This window comes from Panthera tigris, chromosome B1, assembly GCF_018350195.1.
Source record: "Panthera tigris isolate Pti1 chromosome B1, P.tigris_Pti1_mat1.1, whole genome shotgun sequence".
Lineage (NCBI taxonomy): Eukaryota > Metazoa > Chordata > Mammalia > Carnivora > Felidae > Panthera > Panthera tigris.
Window position 1 is genome coordinate 83,790,640 of NC_056663.1, and position 21,590 is coordinate 83,812,229.

At 37.1% G+C, this 21,590-nt stretch overlaps 1 protein-coding gene across 9 annotated transcripts in view; it reads left to right on the forward strand.

Moving 5' to 3' along the window:
- INPP4B (inositol polyphosphate-4-phosphatase type II B) overlaps window positions 1–21,590 on the forward strand; it is a 753,803-nt gene that overhangs the window by 518,204 nt on the left and 214,009 nt on the right. For all 9 annotated transcript variants that reach the window (XM_042983845.1, XM_007091777.3, XM_042983843.1 and 6 more), the window contains one exon: window positions 19,615–19,726. In XM_042983845.1, the coding sequence (XP_042839779.1) occupies window positions 19,615–19,726 (112 nt within the window). The remainder of the gene's footprint in view (window positions 1–19,614; window positions 19,727–21,590) is intronic.

A 21,590-nucleotide genomic window follows, 5' to 3' on the forward strand; every position in this document is an offset into this window, starting at 1 on the left:
CCTCATAACACTGATACTGAGAATTTTAGAAAATAATACATGCAATGCAATTGACATATGCATGGTACATAGTACCCAATAAGTACCGATCATCATTACCATCATCATCATCAACAACTTGAGTCTCTCATAACACTAAACCTCAATAGCTTCCTATTTTGTCAAAAATGAGTTTACACCAACTCTAGGCTGTTTATACCTTTGATCATACACGTTTCCTACCTATGGTCAGCATGGTTCAGTGGGTGATCAGTGCCAGTCATTTTTGGAAGGTGACATTTTGAGCAAAAATTTGGAGAAATTAACCCTGCAGGTATCAACTGAGGAGTGATGGTGGCAATGGTGGTCTTGCTGCCATAGCCAATGTAAAGAACAGTAAAGAGACTCATGAGACAAAAGTTGAATGAGCAGTACAAGGACAGTAAAAGAAATAAGGCCAAGAAAGTAGCATGGGTCTAGATGCTGTAGGAGTGAAAGCCAGTGTGCCTGCTTCATCTTTTACTTCTAGTAGAGCCAGGAGTCATGCCTGGTTTTTAGAAGAGGAGTGGCATGCTCTGACTTCGGTTGTGTTGAGAATAGAATCGCCGCAGGGGGGCAAGAGTGCAAGTTGGAAGCTTCTGCCCCAACCCAGGATAAGAGTGATGGTGGCTTTTACCAGGGAGGTAGTTCAGAGGTGCTGAGAAGTGGCCATTCTCTGGATATATTTTTAAGACAGAATGAATAGGGTTTGGTGACAGCATAGATGTGGCATATGAGAGAAAGGAAACAACAATGAATTCAGAAATTCTGGTTTAGACTTTGAAAGCAATGGAGTTACCGCTAACTTAGTAGGGGGAGGCTTCAGTGAAATAGGTTTTAAGAGAAAGATTGCAAGTCCCCTTTTGAACATTATCAAGTTTAGATGAGATACATTTGTAAGAATGAATTAATAAACTAATGAAGGGGAAAAAAGTAACCATATGAAGTTTAGAAATGTTTTAAACTACAGTCAAGAGAAGCAAATGTAAGTAAATAAAATTATCATTAAAGTTTTAAAATCCGTTGATAAAAAGATATTTAAAAAAAAATTTAATGTTTATTTTTGAGAGAGGGAGAGACAGAGGGTGAGTGGGGGAGGGGCAGAGAGAGAGACACACACAGAATCCAAAGCAGGCTCCCGGCTACGAACTGTCAGCACAGAGCCCCACGCAGGGCTCAAACTCATAGACCATGAGATCATGACCTAAGCTGAAGTCAGATGCTTAACTGACTGAGCCACCCAGGAGCCCCAATAAAAAGATATTTTCGAAAGAATCTTTCCAAGGCTCTCAATCAAGTCCTCTAACACTTCAATTTATTAAGCAATAACAAGATGGGGAAGAGAAAGTATAATAACATTAAAAACATAATGGCTTAAATAAAACCACATTGGGATGAGGAATAGTAATTTGATACTATAGAAAACAATCCATGTAAAGGAAAACACTCCTGAGTGTTTCTCCCTTGTCATTCACACAGAACGGTTCATTTCTGACTTTTGGTCACCAAATGTGTGGGATGCCTGTGGAAGTGGGATGCCTCATCCTCCCAGTACATGGATGTGTTCACCAACCCAGAAGTTATCTGAACCCTGTACTTTTGAGATTTTTGTGGAGGGTTAATCACATAGGCAGGAATGGTCATTCACCCAATTTCTAGCCCCTCTCCCCTTCATGGAAGATAGAGTGTGAGCCTCACAATTCTAAGCTTCTAACCATGTCTTGTTCTTTCTGGTGACCAACCACCATCCAGGAGCCCACCAAACATTGCCTCATTCGAACAAAAACACTCTTATCATCCAGGAAATTGCAAGGGATTTAGGAGCTCTGTGTCAGGGACCAGGGTCAAAGACAAAATATTAGAGCAAAAGATGCTCTTAGTGCTCTTAGTACTTAGGAAAATACAAGGGAACCAGGCACAGAATAAAACATATATTTCTATTATTTTGCAATCAGTAAAGCAGATGATAAACCCAAGAAATATTGCAGATTTCAGAAAACTACTAGTACCTGTAGTCCCTCACCTCTTCCACTGTCTTTCACAACCAGGACCACCAACAACACAATAATAGCAATTACTGAGTGCTTTCTCAGACTGTCTCATTTACGCCTCAAAAAATCTTACACGGCAGGTAATATTATTATCACTATTTTACAGATGAACAAAATTAAGCTTAGAAGTGTTAAGTAAATTGTCCAATACCACATTTCTGGTAAGTTCCAGAGAAAATGAACAAAAATAGAATGGATGAGAGAGAAGATAATTTATGGGCACAGTGATTTTTAAGGATGCAATAATAGACTTATTTCAAGAACAATGGTCCAGATTCAGTAATCAAAGCCCTATTAAGGTAGACCTTTCCAGACATCTGCAAATGTAATTGAAATTGGTTCTCTATGAATACAACAAAGGTAATGAATAATGACCAATATTGAGTTGTATTCTAATATTTTTAAAGTTAGAGGTTTTAAAGTGTTACAGACTGAATGTTTGTATCCCCTCAAAATTCATCTTTTGAAGTCCTAAACCCCGTCTGTAATGTTATTTGGATATGGGGTCTTCGGGGAGCAATTGGGGTTACATGATGTCATAAGAAGGGGCCCTCATGATGGCATTAGTGCCCTTATAAGAGACGCCAGAGAGCTTGCTCTTTCTCTTCATCATGCAAGGACACGATGAGAAGGCAGCTGTCTACAAGTCAGGAGGAGATCTCTCACAAGAATCTGACCATGCTGGCATCAACCAAAATTGTATTTTATGGCAGCCTGAGAAAACTAAAACAAAGAGTTACTGGACTTTGACAGAATTCTTAGAATAGATTTTCAAATCATTTTTTTTTTATTTCATCAACTGTATTTTCTTGTTGTAACCAGTAAGGATTAAATTCTAAAAGTTACCACCATTGCTGCAGCCACAGACATCGGGCTCTGTTCTTTAGGATAGGGTTTCAAGAATAAGTTGTCAAGAATAAGGCCTACTTCAAGAGATACCAAGTGAAAATTAGAAGAAGAAAAGAGGGTAAAGCTGATTACTATGTTTGAGAATGCTTAGTAAATCCAGGATAAATTAAATATAATATAATAGTTTATGTAACTGGTGGAGATAGCATTTGTCGGATTGCTTGCATCTATATAGAAGGGGCTGTGATAGTCTCTGTGGCTTATACTCATGAACTTCCAAATTATAATGTGAAGGTATTTTATATTTAGATGTAGTCCATACCAGAACTGCCGCTGGAAATAAAATTTCTGAAGGATTCTGGGGATTCTGAAGGGAGCTATGGGAAGAAGCTTTTCTGTCCTTCACAGTACCAAATGATGCCCTGGATGCAATTCAGAAAGCAAGGAACTCAGCACAGAAGTGCTTTGTAAGCACATCTTGGATCAGAACATTTCAGATTATATGTGGTACTTAATGGAAGAAGATGATGCTGCTTACAAGAAATAATTCTCTCAATATGTAAAGAAAGTAACTCCAGACATGGAAAAGATACACAAGAGGGTTCATGCTGCTATAGGAGAGAATACAGTCTTAGAACAAAGTTTAAAAGAAGAGATGAAATGATCCCCAAATGTCTCTTGCTCAGAACAAAGATCCCGTAGCCCAGAAGACCAATTGCCTCAGAGCTCAGGAGCAAGCTGGGAAGGACTAAACTAAAACCACAATTTTTATGAAGACTTTTCAGATAAGAATGATAAACAAATTGACAAACAACTAAAAATAAATTACACCATTTATATTTTGTTTTTAAGAAATGAATTTTAAAAAACCAGATGTGACCTTCCGATTTTTATTGTTCTTAGACCAACTTCAGCGCGTCTGATGACTTGTGAGGTGGCCTTGAGCCTGTTGCTTAACCTCTTTGGGTATCAGTTTCTATGAAATGAATTAGATGGTATTTATTCACTGGTCTAAACATTCTCTGACATTATTCAATCCTAACAGTGACTTATGAGGAGTTTATCTGAGAAAAAAGGAGAAAATAGCTGCCTCCGAGGTTATTTAAAACTGGTGAAACTTTTATTGGGAACACATACATCAATATAGTTCTCAAAAATTTCCAAAACGTTATATAGCAATTGCTCTTGAATTGAAAATTTTACTCCTGTGACCTTTAATTTTTACTGTTTTTCTATTTCCTGCCAAAACCCATTTTTTTCTTATATGGATTCTTTTCTTAGAGAAGTGATAAGGACCTTTTAATTACTAGTAGGTAACCTGTCTTATAATCGAAATCTTAGAATAATCTTTAAAAGGGTTATATTTGGAGAAACAGTGCTTTCTCATGTACTTTATGTTGAAAAACTGGTGCAGGACATTTGATCTATTCAAATATATCTTCAGAATCTATTTAGCATGAGTAAAAGCAGTATACTGAGTATTCTGTTTCCTTGTAGCAGCGTCTTGAACTTTGATTTAATCATTTTTCTTCTTTTTAACAAAAAAAATCCGTAGGAATCTTTATTGTTCTGTCTAGAATTCTTTACTGGTGAATCAGTCACATCTTGACCTCTAAAATAATTACCAGATGATTTAGGAAGGCAGTGTTAAGACTATATAGCAGAACAAGATAAAGTCAGAAAATGAGAAATTTCAGGTCTTTATAATATTTTAAAATTAGTGCTGCCCTAGCTAAATTGAGTTTCCTTATTGTGGCAGTAATCATTACTCATTGTGACCACAAGAAGTGCTGGATTCCCAGGTCATCCTTCATCCACGTGGTCACCCATCATTTTACCTGTCTGTCTACTCCCTACTCTGGTCCTAGTGCCCTCTGCTCCCCAAATCTCCTCCAATACCTTAAGTCCCTCCTCAACCAAATCCCCATTCTCAGTCAGTTCTCTTTATTTAACTGGAAGCTGGGTATCTATCTCTTGCAGCCCTGCCAAGTGGTGTAGGATGAACATCTTCTGAAAATGCTCCTAATTTGAGGCTTATGCCCTCAGACACACCTTTGGATTCCCTGCCTTACCAGGGTTATGGAAAGATGCCATTCCCCTCATTTCATGAAGATTTTCACTCGCAATGCACTGTCTCTCTTCAATAAAACCCCTCTCATGCATCCTGTGATTTAATAGACATGTAAATCATCTTTTCAGTTCATGGGCCTTTCAGACTTTTCTCTACTTCAGCAACCCACTCCTGGGGTCATCCCCCAGATCTTGTCACTAATCCTACCCCTCCAGAGTCTACATTTTAAGTACTCTATTTTTGGATTTCCATCTCATATCGTGAGGAAGGAGCTGTGCTCTTTGCTGTGCTCCTTGCTCTTTGACTGTACCAAGTCATTGATCCTAAAGTCATATCTTTAACCCTTCATAACCTCCCTTCCCCATATCCACTCTTCTTTTCTTATCCAGTTGTGGTTCCATGATCCATTACTTAGGAATCAGAGAACAATTCCCTCATATATATCCTCATCTCCTGGGCCCCTCTTCAGTTACTATACTCCCTGGGAAAAATAGATAAGTGTACATAGAGGATAGATAGAAGATAGATAGATAGATAGATAGATAGATAGATAGATAGATAGATAGATAGAAAGAAGAAAAGAATAGCCACAACAGCAAAAACACTGGTTAAATTCCTCACTTTGTTCACCTAATCCATGCATGCATCCTTCCAGCTGAGTGAACTGAGATAACTTGATTTCCATGTTTATAGGTTTCTTTTGGGTTCATAATTCTTCAGTACTGTTCTGTAGTCCTATATTTCCCTGGTCCGTTTGCTCTCCCACACTCCTGGACGGTTATTTTACATCTCTTTCTTCCCAGAAATCTCCCCTCTTCCTAATTCACAGCTGATTTTATCTGGTTTCTGTTTCACTGAGAAAAGGAATTTGGTAATTTCCCATGCTGTATTTACTAACCTACCAGGATCCACTCTGCCTGCCTTGCCACTATTACAGATGAACTCTGCTTCATGTCTAAAGTCAACTCTTCCACTAGCCTTTTAGATTCCATCTCTTCTCATCTATCTAAGAATATTATCCCCTCTTACTCTTGTGTCACACATTATTTCCTCTCTACTAGATCATGTCTGTTAACATGAAAAATGCTACCCAATCTCCCATATCTTCTAACCAATGCTCTATTTCCGTACTCTTCTTTGTAGAAGAACCATTTCAAGAGCTGTCTCCACTTTGCCTCCTCTGATTGTCTTTTGAATCCATTTTCATCAGGCTTTCATCCTATTACTTTTCCTAAACAGTTCTTGTCATGATCAGGAATAAATTGCCTCCATGTTGCTAAATCCAATTGAAAGTTCTCAATGTTCCTGTCTTTGGCACATCTGTACACTGGATCATTATCTCCTTAAAACACATTCTTTAGAAGGTATCTGAGGTACTAGACTTTTTTTGTCTTCCTATCAATAGGAAGCTGGCAACTTCTCTGTTTCTTTTGCACATTATTCCTCATCACACCAACCTCTAAACTGTGAGATGTCCTACATGTGAGTCTAGATACAGAGTTTTCACTCTTCATTCATTCACTCACTTCCACTCAGTCTCAAAGCTTTTGATATCATCTATATTCTGATGATCCCTGTATTTTTTTTCTCTATCCTTGACTGATCCCTTGAACTCCAGACTCTCACATCCAACCACCTGATATCTTTATTCGCCCTTTAAATTAATGCCTCACGCTTAAAATGTTCAAAACTGAACTCTCCCTTCCTGTCTGCCTCCTTCCTTCCCCTAAAATCCTATGTATCCTCACAGTCTACCCATATCAAGAAATTGCAATTCCACCCTTCTCATTGTTCATGCTATAGTCTCTGTAGTCTCTGATTCCTCTTTCTCTTACTATCTATAGCCAACCAATCACAATATCTAGTTTGTCTCCCTTCAGAATAAAAATAGAATCTGACATGTCTTGACTTCATCCTAATTTCTTCTAACCCATTTTGGTGCTTCTCTCTTTGCTTCCCTGCAGTCTGTTCTCTGCACTGCAGCCCAGATTCTCATTTTAAAACTTATGTGTCAGCTTAGAATCTTCTTTCAGTCTTCCATCTCACTCACGAGGCAAATATTTTTAGAGTGTCCTATGGAGTTCTAGATGATTCACCATTGCTTGTGGTAGGCAGACTGCGAAGATGTCCCCTGAGATTCCCAGCTCCCTGGTGTACATGCCATGCATGATACTTTCCCACTGAATGTGGGTGGGGCCTGTGAATATGATGGGATAGTTACTTCCCTTATTAGGTTACCCCATGTGCCAAAGGTGATGGGATAACCACTAGTCATTATACTAGGTAGCTGGGATAACCTTGTATAAGTTACCATCTTAGCATACTAGGAAGAGAAACTCTCCTGCTGACCTTGAAAAAGCAAACTGCCCTCTTATGAATTGCCTATGGAGAGGGCCACATAGTAAGAATGGGAGGGTGATCTCAAGGCATGGAGTGTCAGTAGCAAGAAACTAGCTGATAATTGGCAAGAAAAAGGGGACCTCAGTCATTCAGGCACAAGGAAATAAATTCTACCAACAACCTGAATGAGCTAGGAAGTGGATTCTTTCCTAGAGCTTCCATGAGGCAGGAGAATTCAGTGCATCCTACATGATGATTTCATTCTTGTGAGACCCTGAGCTGAGGACATGATCCATACTTCTGATCTTTACACTGTGAGTTTGTGGTCATTTGTTGGGCAGAAATGTAAAAAGAATGAATACCTCTCTTACTTAGTCTTCTTGTACGCTCTTTCTACCCTACCCAGCTTTAGCCATAATGGTTCTTTCTCCTCCTTGAATATGGGGACCAGGTTCCAAGGCTTTTGGACCATCTGTTTCTTCTGCCTGAAAATATTTTCCCAAAGAAAGATATGTGACTTACTTCCTTACTGCCTTTAGGTGTTTGTTAAAATGGCATTGTATTAGAGAGTTCTTTTCTAACCACTGAGTATAAAGTAGCAGCCCCAACCCGATGCTCATCCACCTTCTTTCCCTGCTTAATTTTTCTCCATGGAATTTATCATATTCTAATGTATCATTTATTTGTTTATTTGTTGAGTTCAAATTCAATGAGAGCAGGGATTTTGGTTTTGTTTTCTGTTGCAACAATCCTTGTGCGTGGAATAGTGCTTACAACATAGTAGGTCCTTAATAAAAGTTTGTAAATGAATTCATATTTTCTGGTTTTTGAACTTATTTTTAAAGGATTTTTGGTTTAAAATGTTGTCATATTAAAGGAGAAAAAATATTTTTAAAACCACAAGATTTTATAGCTTAATAAAAGAATGTAATGCAGATACAAATGCAATTAAGCATAAAAATATAGACACTAAGAATTGCTTGGTTTCAGAGTGCATGCCCCATGGTGCAATTTAAAGCTTAGTGAATTTCTTACTACATAGGTTTGAAAAACATTATAGTCTAAAATTATGTTTATACACTGTAAAACTTTGACCATATACTGTATAACTTTTTTAATTCTAGCTTTAAAAAAAAATCTCTTAGCACTGTTTCCTACCATTAAGGAACTGTCATAAACTACAAAGCACAACACAGATAAAAATATACATAATTCAAAATTTGAGTATTAAGTACTGACCCATCACTAGTATTTATTGCTAATTATTTAATAATTGCCTCCTTTAATTCCCCATGCCTACTATTTTTGGAATGTTTTCAGAATGTCTTAGAATATTTTGATTGGTTTAGTGACATTTGCAAACCATTCTTGTGAAGAGTTTCTGTTCCAGGAGCATGTCCGTTTTGAGTAAGAAAAAAATGGTCTTAAAAATGTATGTATGTATAATCTTTGCTTTCAAATAATGTCTGAAGCAATCTATGCATGACCTCATATGGTTACTTTCTCCCTGATATTTCCTTTCTCTTCTAATGATCTCTGCTTAGGAGGTGCTCTTTTCCTCTCAATCTTCTTTCTTTCTCTTACTCAAAATAAAAATTCAAACAAATAAATGTAATAAAATAAGTTGACACAACAAAAAGCCTTAGCAATAGTTTCTCTTTTGTAGGTCTAAATGTGAGTAATTTTAGTTGGTAGGTTCATCCCATGAATGGGAATCATTGGTTTGGGAAACTCACTGAACTTCCTGCATGAACACCTTCCTCTCTAGTCTGATGAAATGTTCCCCATGGTTCATGTGGATTTTTTCTCTCACATATGACATTTCTATGTCAGCATATATCTTGAAAGTATAGAGCATGGGATAAATTGACACTTTGACTTTGCTGTTTCAAGTCAGTATTGCCAGAAATTGGAAGATTTGGTTCACATAGAATAGGATAACCTTTTAATGATTTGGATTCTCTATTCCCAGACTGAATGGCTGTTTTTATTTGCTGTTAATTTATTATCAGAGAAAATGGCTGTGTCCTTTCTAATTTATTGTATTTTATAAATTAACATACAGTAAAATTGACTTTTTATTGTTATATGGTTCTATCTATTAACACATGTGTGGATTCTTGTAAACACCACCACAGTCAAGAAACAGAACTGTTTTCACCACGGTGAATCTCTCTCCTACTTCCCTGTTAATTCACACCTCCACCCACCCTAACCCCTCTGACCACAATGTATGTTCTCTATTACCATAGCTTTTTCATTTCCAGGACATATAAATTGAATCATAGAGTATGTATCTTTTTTAGACTGGCTTCATTCACCCAGTCCAATGCCTTTGAAATTCATCCAAGCTATGTGTATCAACAGTTTTGGTTTTGGTTTTGGTTTTGGTTTTTAATTACTAAGCGGGATTCCACTATATGGTTGTAAGATAGTTTGTGTAACCATTCACATTAAAGGATATTTTGGTTGTTTCTAATTTGGAATGATTATGAGAGGGCCTTGTAAAATATTCATGTGTAGGTTTTTCTGTGACCCTAAATTTTCATTTCTCTAGGGTAAATATGATTGGAATTTCTGGGTCATATGGTAAGTGTATATTGAGTTGTATAAACACCCAAGATGCTTTTTTTTCCCACCAGCAGCGTATGAGAGTTTCAGTGGTTCTGCATCCTCATCAGCCATCCTAAGGCATATAGTGACATCCCATTATGCTTTTAATTTTCACTTCCCTGTTTACCAATGACACCGAATGATTTTCCATGGCTTATTTGATATCTGAATATCCTCTTTTGAAACATGTTGGTTCAACTTTGCCCATTTATTAATTAGGTTGTTCCTTTTTTTGCTGTTGAGTTTTGAGGACTCTTTATGGGCTTTGGAAGCAAATTCTTTGTTAGATACATAATATGCAATTATTTTCTTCTAGTCAAATGCTTGTCTTTTCATTCACATAACAATATCTTTCACAGAGCAAAAGTTTTCAATTTTGATGAGGTTCAAATTACTGATTTTTTTCCTTTTTAGATTTTGCTTTTGTCATATTTAAGAACACTTGACTAAACCCAATTCATGAAGATTTTTTTCTTATATCTATATCTATATCTATATCTATATCTATATCTATATCTATATCTATATCTATATAAAACGTTTTAGACATTCAGGTCTGTGAAGCATTCTAACTTTTGTTTCAGTTGTGAAGTCAAGACAAAGGTTCATTTTTTTTCCCAGATGGATGTCTAATTATTTCAATACCATTTGTTGAAAGGACTAGTCTTTTTTATTTAATTGACCATACCTTTGTCAAAAAATAATTGATCATGTTGCCTCTGTATTGTTTCATTTATAAATATATTTTCCCTTTCACCAACACCACATAGTTTTTATTACTGTATATTTACAATAAGTCTTAAAATCAGTAAATGCAAATCCTCCATTTTTGTTCTTCTTTCTTAAAATTACTCTGGCTGTTCTATTTATTTGCCCTGACTTATAACTTCTTGAATTAGCTTATCATTATCTACAAAATATCTTGTTGGGATTTTGATTAGTATTTTATTAAATGTATAGATCAATTTGGGGAGAACTGGCATCTCTATAAAGTTGAGTCTGAATACATGAACACTATCTGTCTTGCCATTAATTTAGAACTTCTTTAATTTCTTCCATCCGCATTTGTAATTTTCAGTATATAAATCTTATACATCTTTGCACTTAGGCATTTTGTTTGTATCTACCATAAATGATAATTTTTTTTATGTCAGTTTCCATTTGTTCATTGCTAGATGTTTGTGAGCTGAACTTACGTCCTGTGAAACCTCATATAGTAGTTTCAATATCACTCACATTTTCAAAGCTTTTGTTGTACAATTAAGACCTGTCCTTCATCTTTGTCACTCAGTTGACAGTCTGAGACCTGGGGGGTAGTCGAGTCCATAAATTATTTCTCAAAGTCTCTGATATTCTATTTAGATTCACACGTGCACAGCTTGAGGTGAGGCCAGGTATTTATGAACAATATTAAGAAGTCCCTTTCCTGGCCTCCTTCCTCTTCACACTATCCCTGGCACGTTCCTGTTTCCTGTGGCTTCCCGTTTGATCCTCCAGCCAGAAAGCTGGGGTTTTATTTATTTATTTATTTTTATTTCTGCTATGCAACTGCACCCTCTTCAGGGACCAAGAAGCAGAAGAACAGAGAGAGATAAAAAGTAAAGGGATTCACCCTACACCCTTATGATGTCAATTGCAATCAGAGAGGAGACTTTCCTTCCTTCATAGTATTCAGCCTCCTGCAATTCCTCTTTGCTGTCACTTTTACTGCTGCCCCCACTGGATTACTTGGGGGCTGGGATGTGAGAAAGTGGAAAAAATAAAAATGAAAACCATTCTTCTGAGTGTTGGGAAACCCATTTTATATTCCTTGTGCCAGAATTTGAGGCCTTCTCCTGGAGTTCTCTCTGTTTGCACCATTGACCACCTCTAGGCTTAGGGCTCTGTTGAGTCCAGATCAGGAGCTACCAGAAAGGGGGAAATGGTAAACTCACTGCTGGCTCAGTGGTATTTAAAATTCTGATCTACCCCAATATTCCTGGTGCTATTTACTTTGAGTCTTCAAACAGCTACTCTGTCCATCTGTCCAGGTTTTATAGCTGCATTCGGTGGATGCAGGAGGGTAGAGTGTACTTACTCCCTCTTACCTACAACTCATTATGTACCAGTGGGCAGCTCTTGATATCCTATTATTTTTAATATACGTTTGGTTGCCTACGAATCCTGACAAATTCATTTACAAGATGCCGATCTTGTTTTCTCACCTTGTTTACAGGATATGTCTTAAGTTTAAAGATGTATTTTATACTTCACCTTTACATTGAATCAACAAGTTTCCAAACATAACTTATCATATATTTTTTTAATAAAGTCATGAAGAGGGAATGATATGCTTTAACTTATTTCTATTAGGATAATTACTTATATTTGAATAGTACTATTTTTAGCAGTAAAGAAGATGCTATGAGCCAATGAGTCTGAAAATTGAAGAAATGTATTTGTGATGTACTCTTGAAGCTTTGTGGCCCAGACTGTACAATATAGTAGTCACTGCCATACATTAAAGCAGTTTTGTACTTACACTTAAGATCTTTTGTTTTTGGTCACATAAATCTTGTGAGATAAGTAGGATGGCTTACTATCTTCATATTGTATAGCTGGGGACATCTTTATAGATGCTATGTTGCTTGCTCATGGTCACATAGCTGTTTACTGTAAAGTAACCAAGGACTTTGTTACTCAAAGTTCACTGCACTGCTCACTAAACCATACTCTGTTATTTAATGGTGTGTGATGGTATAGATAAGTTTGAACCAAAAACACCAAGTTCCCCAAAACCCTTGACAAGTACTGATATAAGGCCTTTAAAGACAGGCTATACTGCAGTCTCTCTGGGCAGGCATTAGACAATGTCTCAGGACCTTTAATAGAGGAAAGAAATAATATGGTGACATTTAATAATAGAGGAAAGAGAATAATATGTACTTTAATAAGAAAGCCTGACAGGAATGCCTGGGTGGCTCAGTTGGTTAAGGGTCTGACTCTTAATTTCAACCTAGGTCATGATCTCACAGTTGGTGAGTTCAAGTCCCACATGGGGCTCCATGCTGATAGTGCAAAGCCTGCTTGGGATTCTCTCTATTCCTCTCTCTCTGCCCTTATCCCACTCATGCTTGTGCTTGCTCTCTCTCGCTCTCGCTCTCTCTCTCTCTCAAAATAAATAAATAAAAACTTAAAAAAATAAAATGAAAAAAGAAGAAAACTTGGGACGCCTGGGTGGCTCAGTTGGTTGAGTTGCCGACTTTGGCTCAGGTCATGATCTCACAGCTCGTGGGTTCAAGCCCCACATCGGGCTCTGTGCTGACAGCTCAGAGCCTGGAGCCTGCTTTGGATTCTGTGTCTCCCTCTCTCTCTGCCCCTCCCCTGCTCACACTCTGTCTCTGTCTCTCTCTCTCTCTCAAAAATAAACATTAAAAAAAATTTAAAAAACAAAAAAAAGAAGAAAACTTGACATGGATGGAATGCAAGAGAAGGCTCATGGAAGGTGAAAGTAGGTTCTTCCAGCGTAATGAAACAGAGGTGAAAAAACTGCTTGGGATGTTACCGTTGTGAAGGGACGTGTGTAAGAGACATTCTAGAGGACTAGTCAGCAGGGCTTAATGACTTATTAGAAGGTAGAGGCAAGACACAGGTAGAGATGGAATATTCTATGGCATATTTTTCTTTGGAAATGATGTGCTCTTGACGTGTGTGAGTTGGAGTTTGAGGAACAGTTTAGTTTCAAGCTTACAGAATGTAAACTATCAGGACAAAAGGAATTTGGAGTTCTAGACCAGGTTAAAGAAATTCTATCCCTGATGAAAGAAGTTAGAGTAGGGAATGTAGAATTATGATAGATCCTCAGACACGGGATACTTGAATTGTAATTATGGATGGAATTTCTGAAGTCGAGCTTTATAATGAGAAAACCAGGGACCAAAACTTGGAGCATATAAGCTATAATGTTAAGAACTACTGAAAGTTTTATTTAAGTAATAGTTTGAAAGTATTTTATGGCTTCTGACATTTATGAATTTCAGCCAGAATAGAGGTGTGCTTAGTTATACATACTTAAATAGAACTCTCACTTCTTTCAGCCCTGAGTAAATCTAGCATTGCCGGATGCACCAGAAAGATCTTCAGGATGCCCTCACTCACTAACTCTATTTGTTTACCTTTGTTTATTTTCTTGTCTGGGTGAAATTTGTATTTCTCGGGTCCATGTCTAGACAGTTTAAATGCAAGGCACGTCTCACAGCTGAAGATCCTGTGCATAGCACAGGGCTACTTTATATTCACAAAAACTGGCAGTGCTAATGATGGTTTCTCCCTAGATGTTTACAGAGTCATTTGTTGGTTTGCATCTCTGTGGCATTTCCAAAACAGAGGAGTTATTTATATGCTGCTGTTTAACATTTCCAGAGTTTCTTTTTTTCTCTTTTTCTTTTTCGTTTTGCTCTAGTAAGGATAGTGTAGTAGGTGGTGAAGAAGTCTAGAGGAAGAGTCATTAAATTTTCTTTTGTTAGAAGACTGTTTTATACTCCCTTTCATTCAGTCCTCTAAAAGTGTATGTTTCTGCATGTGATTGAATATTTCATTAGAAAGCATTAGGGGAGGTATTTTAAAGGCAGATTTTAAAGAACCTTAACCAGTAATCTACTCTGCGTGCTGAAAATCTGAGTGAGAAAGGAATGTAGACTTGTATTGCTGAAAATCTTGTTTGCCTTCCATCTTGTTGGCATGGTTAAATATTAGTGCACAGAAGCCTCCCCCCCACAAATCTTATTTGCAGAGGATACATTCCAAGACCCCCAATGGAAAATGTGGATAGTACCAAACCCTATATATACTATGTTTTTTCCTATACATACCTACCTGTGGAAAAGTTTAACTTATAAGTTAGACACAGGAAAAGATTAACAAGAACAATAATAAAACAGAACAATTATAATAATATATTGTAATAATCATTACGTGAATGTGGTCCCTGTCTCACAGAATATCTTACCCTTCTTCTTGTGATGATGTGAGTTGATAAAATGCCTACATGATAAGATGAAGTGAGGTGAATGACAGAGGTATTGTGACCCAGGCTACTGTTGATTTTCTGATGATATGTCAGAAAGAAGAACATCTGTTTCGGGACCACAGTTGATGATGGGCAACCAAAACCTCAGAAGGCGAAGCTGTGAAAAGTGAAACCAAGGATAAGAGGGACTACTATATTTGCTGAATTTAACTAGGAACTTTGATGTTGTGATCAAAATACTTTATCGGCCATGAACTATTCATCTTTTACTTCTCTTACAGCTTTCAGCATTAAACAGTGGTAATGACCTGTCAAGTGACTGAAATGGCAGTTTTTTGTTGTTGTTGTTCATGTAGATTGAGATAGTTATTTATTACTGCAGCCTGTGCTTATTGCCATATAAATTGCTAGGAAAGTGTGTAAAGATCACTTTTGTTTCTTAGCTCAGTCAAATTTGTATCCTTGTAAAAATGCCTAGATGCTGTGCTGTAAATGCAGTAAAATATGTATGTATGCATTGGATATTATAAGAAAAACTAGCCCTTTTATTCGACTCCAAGCGTTAAGGTATTTGCCAGGTTTCTCATGACTTTGGCTTCTTTGGTTTGTTTTGGGGGAAGGTAAGATGGGAAGGTGAGAACTGAGGGAAGGCTAGAATGTACCTGATATTTTCCCCAAGGCTGTATCAGCCCGTGATGGCCTATGGTGCCTATGATAGAATCATATGATGCAATCACAGGAGTGACCAGAGCACTGGGCTTGAGTGCTGGTATTAGAGAATAGCTATTAGAGACCAACTCTTTGTTTTGCAGCGAAGAAAACTGAAATCCAGAGAGCTGAAGTGATATCTCATTGGTCACATAGCTAGTTAGCAGTTGAACTGCAAGTAACACTTGGATTTCTTGGTTCCTACCCCAGACATGTCTTCTATATATCTTCTATGCAGATACAGTGATTTCCGCTAGATAAAATTCAGTAGAATTTTGGTGATAAATAATAGTTAAGCTATTATTACTAGCCCCCTGAACCTGATGGGTGATAAATTGAAAGCATAATTAAACATTTAATAATGAATGTTTTTTCTAAATGTGTAGGAAATCACCTTTGAAGTAGCCTTTGGAAACATGAAATAGATATTTCAATCATGACTCCCCTGATTGAAGAGAAGTGTTGAATACCCATACTCTGTGTGTGTTAAATTGTTGCAGCATAAATAGAAAACACCTTCTACATTTTATGTTCTAGTTCATCGACAGGGTGAACCATACTTTAGGTGTCTTGGATTCAGCTCTTTAGTTTATAATTTGGATGCCCCATTCTTTGTCGTCCACAAATCTCAGATGAAGAGACTTGCTTTAGAGTAGTTAGAGCTCCCTATCCAAAATTGTTTTGGGGAAAAAAAAGATTTTAGAATCATTCTAGAGTCCCTAGATTGAGCAAGCTCCTTGCTTTGATTCTAATCTGGGACTATTTGGAAGCCTATAGGAGATAAAATGAAGTAGGAAACCCTGAAGGCATTAAAATTCTTTAAAAAGTAGCCAGATAATTGTTTTAAAGGGAATAGAGAGAGCTATAGTTCAGAAGCTTACTCTCATAGTACATCGCTTATTCATTCACTTTTGCACTTTGAAAGGTTCAGCCGCATTGTAATTAGTTATAAACCTGTGTTGTTTGAGCTACTAAGAGTGTAAGCTTCATAATATCATCTGTTAATTCTAATTCTTTGCATCTCTGGTGAGCACTCAATCACTGTTGAAATGCATGTGCCATGGGATCCTGTAACCTCTTACTATAGTCTTAGCTGCCTATTTTAGTAACATTCCTGAATAGGATCGAATTAAATATGATACATTAACGATATCACAGTCTATTCCTGCTGCTGCTGTGGCTACTCTTACCACCGCTGCTGGTACTACCACTACAGTTACTACTACGACTATTCCTGCCACTGCTCTACTACTAGGACAAAGAGCAGGGCTGGCAGGAAAGAGTATTCATCTCATAGAAGGCATTGTGCTGAGCACTTGACATAAATCATGCCACAATTTAATCCTTACAAGAAAATTCTCAGTCTCCATTTTACAAAGTGTCATGAGGTTAAGTTCTTTGCCCAGGTCATGCAGCTAGCAGGTAGCTCAAAACTCCTGCTTTCACGCTTTTAACAACTATGGCATATATTGTTTTATTACTCAGTCCTGCGGTGAGGGGTGGGGGTGTGAAAAATCTACCCTCGGCTTCAAATAATTATCACATTATTTGGTTTAGTGCATTGAAAAAATGTAGACAGTAACACATAGGCTTTGCATTCCTAGAAATTCAGCTAGCTTAATTTGCTCAAGCAAAACATTTCTAAACAACTAGTATGTGAAGAAAAAGATGTCTGTAATTGTTATTGATGATCCACTTGGGGGAAAAAGAACCTGCAAACCTCTAGAAAAAGCTGAGTAGTGCCAATGAAAGCTCTTATTAAACTCTTTAATTAATAACTACCAGTACTGAATAACTGTGCAGAGTTAAGTCACATCATGATTTATGACAAGTTAGTATGTCATTTTCAACTGGGAAAATGGTATAATGAATTTTTTAAAACTATCCCAGAATTGGAGCTGATGCAGTTTTTCACAAATCATAGATTATAATGCCATCCATATACGTATCTTCTTTATGATGAATGTTTAAAGTTTCTGTATTAAAATTTCAAATAATTGAGTCAATATGATTTCCACTGATTTTAAAGTCACCAAAAAGCATTTTATTTCATATGTTACTAAGAAATCTTAATACACCACTTAACAAGTAAAACACTTTTCTTTATGTACACATTTTTATTTTATTACATTATGACATTGGGTATGCATTTGTCACCAGAATTTTACTCTTTCAATTTTCTTAGAAACATACTTCAAAGGGTATACTTTATTATTTGTTTTTTGAGAAATACCTACCATGATCTAGTAACATAATTGGGTTTCATTTTCACCTAACACATTCATTATTTTAATTAGCATTTTGCTAAACTACTTTATAAAAATTTTCCTAATCCTCTTTTCTGACTTCTTTAGTAATAATATCATGACACTTAGAAAGAATTGGTTGAAAGAAATACACTATTTGTATCCTAATTAAAGATAAAAACAAATTTCAGAAAAAAACATGATGGAAGAATATGAAGCATTGCATTTCTGTTAGTCAGTTAGACCTAGAAAGAAGTTATAGCAAAATGGCATGCCTAGGAGGTGGCTTGCTACCTATTTTCAAAATAAGATTCAAGGGGAAAATATCATTATGTGTCACCCTGTTCCAATGGTATGATGGCACTATTTATTCTATGTCTTTTCTTGTCCAGGAAAAGAAATTAGAGAACCTTAAAGGATGGTGGTTATTAATTTTATTTTTGTCTTTAATTATCGTTAATCAGAAAATTCATTGAAGACATTAATGATGGCAAAAATCTTTAATAAAATTATCATCATCATTAAATAGAGAAGTTTTTCAGTGACCAACAGACTTGAAGGAGCTAGAAACCTGGATTTCTCATTTTGCCATTTTGTTACCTTAATGTTTATTTATTTTTGAGAGAGAAAGAGACAGAGTATGAGCTGGAGAAGGGCAGAGAGAGAAGGAGACACAGAATCCCAATCAGGCTCCAGGCTCTGAGCTGTCAGGACAGAGGCGGACACGGGGCTCAAACCCACAAACTGTGAAATCATGACCTGAGCTGAAGTCTGGCACTTAACTGACTGAGCCACCCATGCACCCCGCCATTTTGTTACCTTAGATAAGACTTTTCATCTTTCTGAGTCTCTGATTCTTTATTTGATTAAGTTATAGGTTGCACTAAATTATCTCTAACGTTAATTTCTGTTCTGCATGTACCTTAAATTTCTTCTGTTTACTGGAAGAGAACCTCCTTTACCTCGTCTCTTAGAAAGAAAAATTAAGGGCTCCTGGGTGGCTCAGTCGGTTCAGTGTCCGACTTTCGCTCAGGTCATGATCTCACAGTCTGTGGGTTCGAGCCCCACGTCTGGCTCTGTGCTGACAGCTCAGAGCCTAGAGCCTGCTTGGGATTCTGTGTCTCCCTCTCTCTCTGCCCCTCCCCCACTCACACTGTGTCTGTCTCTGTTTCTCAAAAATAAATAAACATTAAAAATAATTTTTTTAAAAAAAAGAAAAATTATGTTAGAGAGAAGGCACAGAATCAGATTTTGTGGCCAGTGGTCCAATCAGAGAGGAATATGAGGATGTTTATACTCTCTTCTATTTTATTCAGCTGTAATCTCTATAACAGATTTGCACAACATTCCATGCAGTTGGCATAGAGGAGCCATGGTTTCTGCTGTTGTGGGGGATGTGGTGTTGCCAACCAGGACACCAATCCATGATATTTGTGTCTACTCCTAAGAGCCGGGAGGAGGTGTCCCCTTCATGAGGTAGCTTTTGACAGTCCATATACTTACCTCTTAAGTTTGTGGTTAACTTTTTTTTAAATTAAAAATAATACCAACACTATTAACTTGTTTTGATGTTTTTTATGCAGATTTGTTTAATTAAGACCAATGAAGGTAAATAGCAATATTTGTGGTTTTCAGAAACAAACATGTTTGGGCATATTTTAAGGAGAGAGAAGATTCTTACCTTTCCGTTTCATTTATTTTTGGTTGCAGAACTTCAGATGGTGGCAAAGTTGTTGGCACCATAGAAGTCAGTGTCGTGAAGATGGGGGAGATTGAGGATGGGGAAGCCGACCACATCACGACAGATGTGCAGGGACAAAAGGTAGGGTCTCAGTCAGCATAATGCACAAATTAAATTAGAAATGATCAGTTTTGCCAGATGCCTGAATTATCAACACGTCTTTGAAGTGTGAAATCTCATTATTTAAAGGCAAAATGAGAAGTCAACTCTGGAATGGGAGTGCCAGAAGTATGTTTCATCCACTGAACCAAAATGTCTGTTTGCATGGAACTATGCAAAGCCATGCGCTGTTCAGAAACACCTTCTTCTTCGCCCTGGCTCCTGTGTTGACACTGCCTCCTCTCAATTGGAACAAAAATATTGATCACTGTTGCATTCTGCCCTAATTGACCCTAAGCAAAATGCACAGAAGATTCTGGGAGGGCTATCGCCAAAAGTAACCACTTCTCTACTCTCAAAACCCTCTTTAGAAAGAGACGCAAGTTGAATTTAGATTTCATCTTTATGTGAAGGAGAGCAGATTTGATAATATTGTGCCTGATGAAATTGCAGAGAGAGAAGTAGAAATAGCATAAAATGGAAGGGGCAGCTTTGGAGGAGGGGCAATGCCAGCTAGAGGTGAAGCAGCTTCCTTGAAGCTGAGGATAAAGGTCCCCAGTGCATATCAATAGGTGTCCAGGATTTTTACTTTCTTTTATCTAAGAAAGAGAAATTTAATATAAGAATTAACTTAAATTCCTGTCTTAGGAATGCAATTGCCTACTTTATTGAGACACAGTGGATAGACTTACAAACTGCCTTTTTTTTCAGGAAAGACTTTGTATATACACTATAATTCCTACCTTTTCATAAATAAGCATTCTCTAATGATAAGACCTATAGTGACTTACTTTCTGGCTTAGTGTCCCTTATCTAGGGGCATATTTGATTTTGGGTGCTGAGGAAACATCTACATGGGAAATGGTGTTTATCTAATACAATGAATTATTAATTTTATGAAAGAAACCCAAGACTGCCCCTCAAAAGAATATTATTCTTGCCCTAGAATGAGCTTGGGTCTTACCTGCTCAGCAAGCCTTGTGCTTCTCTGTTCCCTTACTCTCCCTCAAAACATATCAAAAATCATGAAAATATTCCAAGGAGGCTCAAAGTTTGAAACCATTTGCCTGACAATGTGAGGGCTGTTGTGAGTTTTGCAGCAGATCCCCAATTATGGGGTCCCTTCATTCAATCCTTGTTTCCTTTAGAGTTCTATATAAAACTTGTGTTAGTCACCACCACATGAACGCTTGTATCAAGATTAAGGAGGAAAGATTTGGAGGCCAAGTGAGAGAATGAGAACAGAAAAAGGCAGATAATCGTGCCTCGTCCTGTGGCAGTATGCCAGGAGACCAGTAGCAGAAACACTTCCTGTTTCAAAGGAGTACGACTTTGCCTGCTCCAAGCTAATAATAGATTATTATTAGATTATTAGATTAATAGATTAATAGATTATTAGCTACCTCTCTAGTTTTCTCAAAGCTTGCCCACCCCCTGACTCCTTTCCTGGGTTGCTATTATGAGGTAGTACAAATTGAATCATACTCTTCTCATAAACGGAGAACTAGGTACCCAGGAATACACCTCCCCAAAGCCCCACATAATGTTTCTGACTTAGTAATGTGAACTTGAAAAGACTTAACTGCACTGTTCTGGAAATAGGAGGTGGCAGTGTCAGCACGCACCATGTACAAGTCGTAAGTTGACTAAAATGATAAATGTGCTAATCATTGTTGGCATTAGTTCTGTCCTGTCTGGGTTCTTAGTAAACCTTGACCTTTCATGCATTTTTAATAAAGTTATTATAAATGTTGTTGACAATCCTTCAGAATACTCATGGTTCAGTGAAAAACATGTAGTAATGTTCACTAGGTATGACATTTAGAAGAATTACGTGGAAATAACT